This window comes from Macadamia integrifolia, unplaced genomic scaffold (assembly GCF_013358625.1).
Source record: "Macadamia integrifolia cultivar HAES 741 unplaced genomic scaffold, SCU_Mint_v3 scaffold571, whole genome shotgun sequence".
In the NCBI taxonomy this organism is placed as follows: domain Eukaryota; kingdom Viridiplantae; phylum Streptophyta; class Magnoliopsida; order Proteales; family Proteaceae; genus Macadamia; species Macadamia integrifolia.
In genome coordinates, this window is record NW_024870489.1 from 400,057 (window position 1) to 413,211 (window position 13,155).

Below are 13,155 nucleotides of genomic sequence, written 5' to 3' on the forward strand. Positions count from 1 at the left end.
CCCTTGATTATGCTTCTTGGTCAGAATTCAATGTTATGCTCACTTAACTCGACAGCCTAACTCACCATACGCCCTGCTACGCTGGGGCTGTGAAGTGACTTTCTTAACGGTTGATCAGTTAGTACAGCGATGGTGTGTGCTTGGAAGTAGGGCCTCAACTTCCTGGCTGTCATGAGCAATGCCAGTGCAAACTTCTCAATTCTCTGGTACCTTGTCTCCGCTTCTAGGAGCACATGACTCACATAGTAGATTGGCCCCTGGGTCTTTCCCTCTTCTCTCAAAAGGACTGCGCTAACGGCTACCGCGGAGGTAGCGATGTAAAGCTGTAGCTCCTCTCCGGGCTCTGGCCGGCTCAACAGAGGGGGCCAGGTTAGGCAGGCTTTAATTTCATTGAAAGTTGCCTCGCATTCCTCCATCCAGCGAAATTGCTATTGACCTTTTCCTCCTTTTAGTAGCTTAAAGAAAGGAAGACACCTATCCCCAGCCTGGGACAAGAACCTATTAAGTGCGGCCAAGCACCTTGTCAGTTTCTGAACTTCGCGAATGTTTCTTGGCGGACGCATTTCTTGAATATCCTCGATCTTAGAGGGGTTTGCCTCTATTCCCCATTGCGATACCAGAAAGCCCAAGAATTTCCCAATGGTTACTCCAAATGCACACTTGATTGGATTTAGTCTCATTTGGTTCTGCTGTAGGACATCGAAGGCCTCCTTCAGATCTAGCACATAATCAATGCCTTTCGCTCTCTTGACCAGGATATCATCAATGTAAACTTTCATATTTCTTCCGATCTGGCTTTGGAACATTGTATTCACCATCCTTTGGTTAGTGGCTCCGGCATTCTTTAGGCCAAAAGGCATTGCAGTGTAGTAGTAGTTACCCTGAGTGGTGAGGAAAATAGTTTTCTCCTCATCTTCCACCTTCATCTTTATCTGGTTATAATCAGAATATGCTTCCATAGAGATCATCATCTCATGCCCCGCAGTCGAGTCTATGAGGGAGTCAATCCGGGGTAAAGAATAGCAGTCTTTGGGACAGGCCCTGTTCAGGTCAGTGTAGTCTATGCATATCCTCCACTTTTCATTGGACTTCGAAACCATAACCACATTGGCTAACCAGGTTGGTTACTTTACTTCCCTCACAAACCCCGCGGCTAGGAGTTCGTCAACCTCTTCGTTGATGATGGTGTTCCGTTCAGTCGCGAAGTTCCTGCGCTTCTGTTTGATAGGCTTGCAGCTAGGGTTAACGTCCAGACTGTGCTCGATTATGGCCCTCGAGATTCCAGGCATATCAGAAGTCTTCCATGTGAAAATATCAGACTTTTTACCGAGGAAGTTCAAAATCTCGTCGCGGCATTAGAAGCTCAGTAATGCTCCTAGCTGAACGATTTTTTATGGCTCGACCTCAGTGATTGGGACAGTAAGCAGCTATTCCACTGGCTTGGCTTGGGTCAGGAGGTTTTCATCTTGACAATCAACAATTTCTACCGTACACGCTAGGCCCGAGCATGGTTTCTTGACAGATTTTATGAAGTTGTCATAGCATTCCCGGGATTGCTTCTGGATGGACTTGCATTCTTCGACTCCATTACTAGTGGGGAATTTAACTTTAATGTGCTTAGTGGACACAATCGCCCGAAGGCCATTGAGACCATGTCGGTCAAGGATTGCATTGTAGGGTGAGGCGATCTTAGCAACCATAAAAGAAACCATGGTAGTGGCTGTCTAAGCTCCCTGTCCGATGGTTACGGGCAAGTCTATAATTCCTTCTAGCTCTGCTGGTGTGCTTGAAAATCCATACAAGGGTCCTGGGGCTGGCTTTAGGGCCCCAGTGCCAAGCCCCAATTTTATGAAGGCTTCGTGAGACATGAGGTTAACGGGGCTCCTGTGTCCACTAAGACCTTGTGGAAGGGGTGGTTGGCCGCCACTAATTGAATTACGACAACGTCATCGTGAGGCCAGTTCAACTCTTCCAGATCTCTATCAGAGAACATAATGGGTGGATCCGTTATGAGGGCTTTGACAGGCTGTTCCGTGATGCACACGAACCACGCATGGGCTTTGGCTTTTCTGATTGATTCCGTCATAGGTTCGCCCACGATTGTTAGAATGGATGGTCCCACTGGCTGGTTATCGTACGTGTCAGCTTGGTCCATGGCTGGTTCCTTGGGTGGCTCGACCCTATCTCAGCTTGGTCTGGCATCATCTCTCCTTGGCTCGGGCCAATTCCCTTCATATTTTTGCTTCAAATACTTGTTAAGGTATCCAGCCTTGATGAGCTCATCAATTTCCCTTTCCAGAGACTTGCAGTCTTCAGTGTTATGTCTATGGTCTCGGTGGTATCGGCAGTACTAGTTGGGGTTCCTCTCCTCTGGTTTAGCCGTCATTAGCCTGGGCCAGCGAAAATACTTCTGATCCTAGATCTCTAAGAGCAGGTTTGTTCGGGAATGATCAAGTGCATATCGCTTTGGTTTAGCAGTGTCAAGCGGTCAATCTATTCTGTTCTTCTTTAGCTCGCGAGAATTGTCCCTGGGCCTCAGAGTCCTTTTCTTCTCCTTCTCTGACTGATCACCCTTGTCAGCTATCCCTCTGGCGGCAGGACTTCCTTCATGTTGGCGTATTGATTGCCTCATATTAACTACTCGAGTATTGTTTCTGGCAAGTCAAGGGCCAGAGACTGGACCAGATCAGGGTGCATTACCCCATTGCACAACATGCTATACGCCACTCCTTCCGGTAGGTTTTTTACCTCCAGTGTCGCCTTAGTGAATCAGGCAATGAACTCTCTTATAGTCTCTCTTGCTCCTTGCCTCATGTTCATCACATTTTGCCTAGTTTGCTTCTGCTTCATACTTGCTTAGAAACGTGTGAGGAAAGCTCTTGTCAGCTCTTCATAGCTGCGGATGGACCGGGACCATACCAGCGCAGCTCCTTTTAATGAGGCTGCGAAGGCTCGACAGAGAATGGCGTCTGACCTATCATAAACCGTCATGGCTAAGCTATAATACAACAGATGATCATAGGGATATGTGGTGCCATCATATCTATTGAAGATGGATATAATGAAATTTGGGGGTAGCTTGACGTTTATCAGTTTGTCGGATAGTGCATTATGGGTCGGAGTTACAGTTATATTGGTCGAGTGCCTTTGCCTCTGCATTCCTTCTACTCACTCAGTGTGGTGTTGTATGTGGCTCTCCAGGTCGTCCTTTCTCGCCTCAGCTTTTTGGTCCAGGGAGCAGCATGCCCTTTCACCTCTTCTAAGGCTTCTTCCTCGGTCTTGGTGACCACCAGGCCGATTATAACCTTACAATGGTGCGCCTCTGGTCAGCCTGGTGGGTGAGCTCTGACCCCTGTGGGGTCGATCTTATCGAGCTGTCCTCCAGGAGTTCTCGTGTTCTACTCTGTGCGGACGCACGCCTCTAGTGAGTCTTTGAGGTGATAGCTGGCGTCTTCCTACCTGGGGTGGGGATCTGTGGGCATCATATGTCTCTAGACTCCAATGGCGTGCAAAACGATGAGCTCCCCTATTCTGGGTAGGAATGGGGCCATGCCTGTGCCCCTCGGTAGAAGACCGGGGTGGTACCAAATGAATAGTGCGTGATGTTCTGGCTGACCCCCTCCTAGCTGTTGATTGAGAGGTGACACTATTGTCAGGAGATTCATCATTGGGTTGTCTGCCCAAAACATGCCTAGGCAGCTAAGCTGAATCAGTCCATGGCATAGGGAGTGCTGAGCCGAACTGACGTATGAAGTACCACACCAGTGTGTTTGTCGCTAACACCTGCACCTGCAGGCTCTACATCTGCTTTTTCATATTTGGGTGAGTTACCCGGGATGATGGGACATAGCGAGATATCTGAGGGTTTTGCTCATGTTGATCTCCCTCTCCCTGGGCATCTTGCGCATTAGGCGGGGCTTGCTGGGGCCCTCGTGGAGGGGTCTCTATCAGGACATTCTCCTTCTCTACCATTGGTGGGGAATGGGGGACCTCCAAGTGGTAACTCGTGGGTGGATCTTACTCGTGTTGTCGCAGAAGAAACGACCTTCTCACTCCTTAATTGCATTGGTCTAAGATGGCTTTTTGTAACTGTTTCCCATAGACGGTGCCAATCTGATGCGGTAAAAATTGACTAGATAATCTTCCTTGTAGTTCTTGGTTCTCTAGCTGACCTGCATAGAAGAGAGGACAAGGGAGAGCCAGGCTGACCTGACAGGGGACTCTCTGATGCCTAAATCAGATCTTTCCACAGCAGATGCTCAAGAGAGATTTTTCAGTAAAAGAAGTGATTGATCCCCATGATGGAGGCTTACCGTGATATTTATAGGTTGTTGATGGAGGGAGAATGGGAGACATTTGTGAAGAGTCCTGTTTAGGCGTAGAGTCCTTGAGGGAAGTGGCTTTGTGATTTTGGGAATATTTCAGGTCCTAGGGTATTCTAGGGGAATATTTTCCTCTTATCTCGAAGATGCCAACCATGCGAGGGATAGATGTCTCTGGTGACGTGTAATGGATAGAGTCCTGTCCTTGTGAATAGGGATTACGTTCCTTTAATGTAGGAGTGGATGAGAGCATATTTCTGGGAACCTTGTTGTTGACGTCTCCACCTCGGCCCGATGGAGTACTGAGGTAGCAGCACGCCCTGATAGGGGGCCGAGGTGGAAGCACAACCTGATGGGGGTCGAGGTGGCAGCATGGCCTGATGGGGGCTGAGGTGGCAGCACTGCCTGATGGAGGGCCGAGGTGGCAGCACGGCCCAATGAGGGCCGAGGTGGTAGCTCGGACTGATGGAGGGCCAAGGTAGCAGCACGGCCAGATGGGGGGCCGAGATGGTAGCACGGCCAGGTAAGGTACCAGTGTAGCATTGGTCAGGACGCTCCTTGCCCGTGCCATGGTTAGGGAGAAATACACTCATCACTACCCAAAATAGTGATTCTTCATCATCTTCCACATATAATCATGTATCTTTTTATTACTAAAACTTTGAGTGGGTAGTTATGTAAACCCAAATTCAATTTTGGGTATTTTTGTTAACTTAAACTTTAAGTGGGTAATTTTGTATAGGGAAACATATTTTTGGGTATTTATGTTAACTGAAACTTTTAGTGGGTAATTTTGTAAAGAGAAACCCAAAAGTGGGTAATCATGTAATTTTTCCTTTTATTTTCTTAGATTGTTAGTGCCCATTATATTTTATAGTTTCTATAATACCCAAATATTCTCTAAATTTAATTCCTTTATTACTATAATATCTCACGTCCTCTCTCTCTCTCTCTCCACATTCTTTTTTCCTTTTAAAAGTCTTACTCTCTCTCATGTTTCTATCTCTTTGCCAGCTTATAGTTGCCCCACGTGGCCAAAGACCAAATTATCCCCAGTCCATAGTTTCCTCGCATGGCCATCGACGAGGATATCTCTTTGTTGGTCTACAGTTACCCTGTGTGGCTAAATACCAAATTATTACTGGTAGTTGCTCTGCATGGCCCAAGACCAAAATATCAAAAGCATGTTTCCTAACATATTGCAGAAATGTGAAAGCTTCCTTTTAGTAACCATTAATCCATGTAAGATCTCAACTTCTTGTAGTCAATTCCATTAGATAGGGTCATATTAATTTTTTGATCTCTTATCGATGGTTTATCTGCTCATGTTTTTCGCATTACACCTCTACCATCCTTGATCAAGTTGACAACAGTACATGTTCTGGGTGACAACAAGTGGTATTTTCCCCCGTTTGCCTATGGCACAAGCCTCGGCTAAAGAGGAGCATCTGTAGATACCCAATTTTGTCACCCTCCCTCCGTTGTGATGATTTATACGATGTGGAAGCGATCTATGTTTTCTATCAATGGGGGAGACGACTTTCTAAGGTAACCTGGATTCGACTCAAAAACCCGATCCCTATCCAGAACCTAGACCTATAAACCCAAACCCTAAAACTAAATTAGTCATAGGGGAGGGGGATTTGTCATAGCATATTATATATTGAGGAATCAAGTCCAAATGCAACCCCAAAATGTCGGGAACGGCATTTTCGAATATCCCCAAGGTGAGGTAGGAAAAAATCTTCAATAATCCTTAATTATTTCGAGTAAAAAAATGGGTTCCACACTTGTACTGATATATGGTGCTCAGAACTACAATTCCAACGATATATGATATGCTAAAATCGGATCACTGGATCTTCCAAAATCATCTCCAGAAGTCGGGGATACTATGATGGCCATATCAGCTTCTGGTATTTACCTGGAATATTCCTTTTTCTCATAACCCTGCGAAAAAAGTGAATGGCACATGAAAATATTGCAGCCTCGCAAAAATTGGCAAGGCACGCCAAAACTTGTGGGCCCAGCAAAAATTGGTGGCCCTGTGAGCCTGTAAAGGTAATGGTCGAGACATCTACGAGCACCGCACCACCGTATCACCACTCGAAAAATACGTGAAGGCCTATTTCGCAGGAAACATGTGCTCATTCCTTTTTTGGGTCTTATTTGATAATAATCTAATGGCCAATTCAGGAATTGGGAATCATAAGATTGGAGTCGCCACCTAGAGTTAGGGCCTAGGACGCGGGGTGTGGGCCTATTTTGGAGTTTTTGGAAGAATGTCTGGGCGGCGGAATGAATTTTCCACGTAATCTAGACTTCATTTTCTCCCATGTTCCAATAGGTTCCTTACCTTTCAATCGCCGATCTGCTTGAATCTGGTCCCACCAAATCTTTCATAGGAATGGACCCGAGATAGACTCGATCTGGTCCAAAGATTAGGGTAAGAATCAAGTTATGAAGTTAGAAAAGTGTTAAGCACCCACTTCACCCGATTGAACCGATCTTCCTATTAGATGCATAAATATGAGTATTCCCTAATATATCCTGACCCACATATATGACTAAACATTTAATATACAACATTATTTAGATATTGTATTTAATAGAATGTCTACGTTATGTGTAAATCTATTAAGAAATTATACCTATCTTTGACCCCTGTTTTGGTTCAAAATGGGCAGGCCTCGGTTGATGCTTAAGCGATCCTGGTGAAGCATCATGACTTAGGTGGGAGACAACTCGCTCTTCTTCTTTGGAGAATCTAGGCCTTCGTTGACACTTCAAAGCTCCGGCACTTGAGATCCTCCAAGAATTTTGGCAGAACTATGGTGTGTGAAAGTAAAAATCGGACCCACTTGGACAGAACTTCGGCTTCAAATCGAACATTGGGCTAAGCAAAAAAATAGTAAGGGCTGATGGTTGAGTGAAGGGATATATTAAAAATGATAAGGGAGATTACCAATTGGGGAAATGATCATTCCTTCCACACTAGGCTCCCTCATAAGGGGAAGCAGACCGATATAGGGGGGAATCTCTCCATATTCCTTTCACACTAAAATGGTAAAAAGATGCATTATTTATAGGATTTCGGACATATTGACAAACTTGCCAAAAATGGAATCTTTTTTTGCTAGTCCGCAAACTAGAAAAGCAGCATTTTTCATGAACCTGACTACTTTTAGTAATTTTTCAAAGGAAAAATAGGCAAGCTTGCCAGGAAGGATCTTTGGTTTAGGGCTGGTCGGGTCTGTTCTGATTTGACTTCTGAGAGCAATTTAGAGAGATTCGGTGTCCAATTTTTGCGTGCGATATATCTTCAGAATTGTATTTCCGAGCACTATCCAATGGCGTGGGTTTTGAACTCCCTTTTCCCTCGTACAAATTTGAAATTTGCAATGAAGGATTTTCTGTCCTATTGCCAATTAGGGGTGTTCCAACAATCCTTATTCATGCCATTCCTGTACTATCAGAGAGTACTTAAAATTGATTCTTCAATATAATGATGTTATAGATTATGGTGGAAATGTGGTGTGAAGAATACGATTGGGGTGCATGAACGAGCTTTGAGGCTCTATATATAAAAATAGGGAAAAAGAAAGTTGCCTAGTCATGTGTCGCCTACACTCACACAGACACAAGAGCATTCAAAATTATATCTCTACCCTTGTAAAATAAATAGTCTGATTGATGTTTTTGCATGTGTTCTCATTGACCCCGTATTGGTGCCCAGGGTCCACGTGACCAAATAGTGATCTTTTGCCCATAATAAATATACAAACGTGCTAAGTACATACTGGGCCGGACAAACAAGAAGCCCAAAGCATGGAGAAGCAGGATCAGGCCAGCCCAGATATTGCCACTTCAGGCTGAAGTCCGACCTTGATGAACGCAAAAAGCGTAAAGGAACTATGGAAGTACCTCGCTTCATCGATGGTGTAAGACCGACGGCAAGGAATGAAGACAGGTCGGTGAGGTTCTATTCGCTTTGTCTCTTAAAAAAGCTACCTTCAGAATTCCAAAGCGAGAGAGATACGTATTGTGGGAAATTTGTGTTCTGAGTGGAACCAGGAGTCAAACAAGCAAGAAAAGACGAATGCAGGTGGTGGGTTGATAAGGGCACTCCGGCTCCGTCTAGCCACGTCTCCCATTTTATCTTCGTTGTAAATCTGTTTCTCAGTTTGCCTTACACTCACACGCGCCCTTCTCCTCACCTTCGCAGTCGATGACCCTCTTACCCACATGTTGTCAGTCTAAGGACTGCCAACAAGAGAATGATATTGTATGTCGCCATTCGTTTCTTCTTTCGCTTTTAATCTTCTTCGTCTGTGTTTCGCCGATCAAATCGACGGTACCCTAGCTCTAAATTTCGTTTTCAATTGAGGGGACGCAGAGAGAAATTGAGGAAGAGACCGATCCATTGACAGAGCGATGCTGGGCCGGAGTCCTCCTAAGCACCGCCACGATGGTAACTCGCCTCTGCCGCTGGGGATGGATTGGAGTCCCCCGCCTAAGAAATGGGTGAGCTCTCCGGTTTTGATCTTGGTTTGTGAATTGTTCTGTTCGTTGAATAATTGAGGTGATTGTTTAGCACTTTGTTGGGCGTATTGGGTTTACGAATGGATGATTTTGCTTGCTTGGTTGGAATAGTTCATGACTTGGCATTGATATTTTCGATGAATTTCATTAGTGGTATCTAATTTTTCAGTTGGATGGTCTTGATTGGCTTAGAGATTTTATGGGCTTTATTTGGATATTCGAGTTCATGGGCTTCTTACTTCTTTAGGTTTTGATGCTAAATTTTAACTAGGTAGTCTCTGCAAATCCGTTGACCTGCTTAAAACTTAATTTTATCATGGTTTCACTGGATCTCAGAATTAGTTGGAGGGGTATAGGGCTTTAGTCCTATTTATTTTCGGGCACATTGAAAACCTTTTATCATTTCTCTGGGGAACTGTTCCTTGTGAAAAGTTGAACTCAAACATGTGATAACTACTAAACTGTAAAGGATTGAATTCTACATGGAAAAAGCGTAGTTGTGCAACCATTAAGTGCTCTTCTTCCTTGGGCCTATTTTGGTGGAGTTATATTTGGGTTGCGGTGGGTGGAGTATTAGTTTTGATACGGTCCCTACATCCTGTGGCATGTCATGTCCAATGTGTGAGCTAGGCTCATTTGAAAACTGATCTACACCATAAAAATCATGAAGCAGTTTGTGTGTTTTCTACAGCAAATAACCCTGCAACTGGATATCTCCAAATGACAAGTGAGAAGGCAATTAACTAATGGATTCCTTTTATGGAGCTTAATACTTGAATTTCATAGGTAACGTTTGGTTACAGACAACTACATGTAACTGGTTGATTTTGGTTGTCCTATTATTGGGCTATCACTTCAGTCTTCTTTACCTCTGACTTGCACTACCCATTTTAACACCTACCACACAAAGATATAAACTCTACCTCTGTTTAGGCTAAGTATGGAAAAAGAAAAGTGCATGTCTCACAAATACATGCAACTTTTGAAACTATCATGGAGGTCTTGAAAGATAGACCTCAACAGAAAACTGAAGAGTAATGGCAGCAAGTGATTGAGTTCAGGAGTTTCTCATATCAAATTATTGACTCTAGAGATATGGTAATATGGAGAAGACAAAAAAAAAAAAAAAAAAAAAGCAAAGGAGAAATGTAATGGAAAAGTGCGTCTTTGAATTTTTGGTTATGATTCCCAGAAGAATTTTTTCCTTTTTTTGAGGGGCTAAGGGATGGGGAGAGTGAGGCCATGGAAACTTCAATAGAGGACTGAAGCTTTTATCAAAATATATTAGGATCTTTTACTTGAGGTAAACTTCTGTGGAAACAAAAAAGCATCCACTTTTTACAGTCTTCTCTATGATCAGAACATAAGTTCCTTTTCAAACTAAACAAAGGGAAACATGGGGAAAAGCCTACCTTGTGGGGTGGGGGACATCTCCTAAACAAATTGGAAGAAAATTCTGCTGAATAGTTTCAAGCTGGTTAACTAGAAATTCTGCTGAAGCTGAATAGTTTCCACCTTATATATTACTTTCCCATGCAATTGGAATACGTACCTAATATATTCTAGATCTTTATCCTGTGTATATTTCTTTAGGATCCTCCACTTGACTACAAGTTATGTATGTATGTGTGCCTATAATAAACTAGAGTAAATCATGAAGATAGTTCATGCTTTCCTGCTGAATATGGTTCGATTGGAAATTAAAGTAAAAATGCGCAGATATCTGTATAGATGGTGCTGAAATATTGCGGTCCCATAGTTATGGGTGTAGGTATTAAGTTGCGATGTGATTGAAGAGGTGAACTTTGGTTCCATCCTGAATTTATACCATGATTTAGATATTGGTCTAGCTGATCAGATTGGTGGTTGTTGGGTTTGGGCCATTTTGGTCCAGCCCCATGTGCAGTTAGGTGGTTTGGCCAAGGTGGGTCCAAACACTAGTCAAGTCAAGTGCCAAATGAGTTGGCAATTGGCATCCACTATCTATTTCTTAGTGGGTTGCAAAACCCAAAGAGTCACTTTTTGTGAAGTATGTAGTGGGCCTTCTTCCGAGACAAGATAGGAGGAGAGAATGAGTGGGTTTTCTCTACCAAGGAGAGAGAGAAATTGTCAAGGTTTAAGAGAAGAGTTTTGCTTGCTTGAAGCAAAGAAGAAGAAGGTATTCTTCGAGCTCTTGAAGAAGTGTTGCAGAATTTTGCAAGAGGCTTACTCTCACATTTGGGAAATTTCTTGAGGCCATTTTGCTACATCTCATGCTCTTGTTTCAGCCAGTTGATCGAAGCTACAATTTGTGCTTTTGATTTGGTTCTCCAAGCTTTGAGAGGGCTTTTAGAGGTGATTTGGTAGCATGTTGTTGGTGTGCGAGGTAGCATTGTAAATCTTCAATTGCTTGTTGTTTCTTTCTCAATCTTATGGTTATCTCAAGTTTTGGGCATAAATTTGAGGGGTGAAAAATATCCTTATTTGATTTTTTAGTGAATTGCCCCATGGTTTTCCCCTTTATATAGAAGGGTTTTCCACGTTAAATCTTGTGTTTACTTTCGTTTCCATTCCATTTCTATTTTGTCTTGTATTTGCTTCTTTGATTCACACAATGGGAAGGTTTTATGACATCTCTTCCCATCAAGTACTATCAAAGCTTGGTTGATTATTTGATTTGTGTGTGGATCAAAGATGAATGGAATTACTTCTTCAAGGGAGATTATTTTGAATAGAAACAATTTATTGATTTGGAAGGCCAAGATAGAAGACATTCTCTTTTCAAAAGACGTCTATTCACCAATTGAAGGAATAGAGAAGGAACCCTAAACTGTGTCCTGTGATGATTGGAATAAATTGGAACAACTATTGCTCGTATCCGATAATGGTTGTAATGTAGAACCAATTCCCAGCTAACTAGGAATTATTCCAGTACATGATCATAGGTGCTGGCATTTGATAGACTGAACAAAAGAGATGCCGCAGGTCTTGGCTTGTAATCAAGCTTCAAACTGAACTCGAATGGGGCTGTAATCACTAAGAATAATAGAGAAATAGAATAGAGAGAAAGAATTAAATAGAAAATAGAGAAGGGGAAGAAGAAGATAGATGGGGAAGGGGGATAGGTGGGTCGATCCTCCCACTCTACACTAGGGCATCTCACCTTATTACATCTCATAGTTTTTTTTTTTGGAATTAACCAACTCTTTTTTCTTCATCAAATTGTGGGCTGTAGATTAGCCTTCTTCCTATAAACTTTCTAATTGATTGCAAAATTAGGTCCTTCCTTGCGTGGAAAGGAAAGGAATCCCCTTGCAACTAGATATTATCCTATTTGAAAACTAATTACAAATCAAATCAATCCCTCATTTTTACAAATATAGAAACCCAATAAATTAGAATTCCTGCTTTCTAAAAGTAAAAACTAAAATTAGAAACTAGCTAGAGAAAATTGAAACAAAATCAATCTCAGTTTTCTAAAATCTTGCAACTTAAACTCCTCCATGTGATCTGGCCATGGGGTCCACGAATCAGAAATGAATCTTCTTCAGTTCTTCTCCATGCAAGTTGTCCTTGGGTTGAGCCAATCAAAAACCAAGAACCACGCCACACCAGACTAGGTTGCCTCACACTACAGTTGCATCCCGCAATTGGTTTGGACTGGTTTTAGGGTCGTGTTCTTGCAATCTACATCAGGTTGGATAATGTGTTCCATCATGTTTCGACGAAAAATAGTGTAAGTTCTTTGTGGAAGAAATTACATGATTTTTATGAAAGAAAAACAGTTGGAAGTAAGACATTTTTAATCAAGAAACTTGCAAACTTTAAGTCTAACGAAAATGGTTCGGTTGCAGGGTCCTTGAATGAAATTCGAAGCGTTGTAAATCAGTTGGCTACAATGAAAATGGTGCTTGATGATGATCTACAAGTATTGTTGTTGTCGTCAAGCTCATAGCTTGATAGTTGGGAGACTATTCTTGTATCACTTAGCAACTTGGCACCCGATGGTATTGTCACCAGTAGACAATGATGTACAAGGCTGTCAAAAGGATAACACAAGCTGGCCAATTCCTGGTTCCATTCTGTCCCAGAACTAGTCCTGGGTTAGCCTTATTGAATCAGCCAGTTCTGTCTTAATCTGGTTCAGTTTTGCAGCAAAAGAATCAGTCCTTATTGGCCATCGAACCAGCCTCCTTATGGCTGCTTTACTATTGTAACTACCACAGAAGCCTGTTCAATAAGTGGAACGCATTAGCTGTCCGCTTTCAGGTTGGGCACTAAGGGTCAGAGAAGGGCAATCACTTATTCTTAA

At 42.9% G+C, this 13,155-nt stretch overlaps 1 protein-coding gene across 8 annotated transcripts in view; it reads left to right on the forward strand.

Annotated features, from left to right (window-relative positions):
- Positions 1-8,112: 8,112 nt before the first annotated feature.
- LOC122069277 (PX domain-containing protein EREL1-like) overlaps positions 8,113-13,155 on the forward strand; it is a 45,152-nt gene continuing 40,109 nt past the window's right edge. For 3 of the 8 annotated variants that reach the window (XM_042633259.1, XM_042633258.1, XM_042633253.1), the window contains exon 1: positions 8,113-8,846. In XM_042633259.1, the coding sequence (XP_042489193.1) occupies positions 8,757-8,846 (90 nt within the window). In that variant the 5' untranslated portion in view covers positions 8,113-8,756. Of the gene's footprint in view, positions 8,847-8,883; positions 8,905-13,155 lie in introns of those variants that run through there. The other 5 variants (XM_042633255.1, XM_042633262.1, XM_042633260.1 and 2 more) reach the window with 3 other exon arrangements.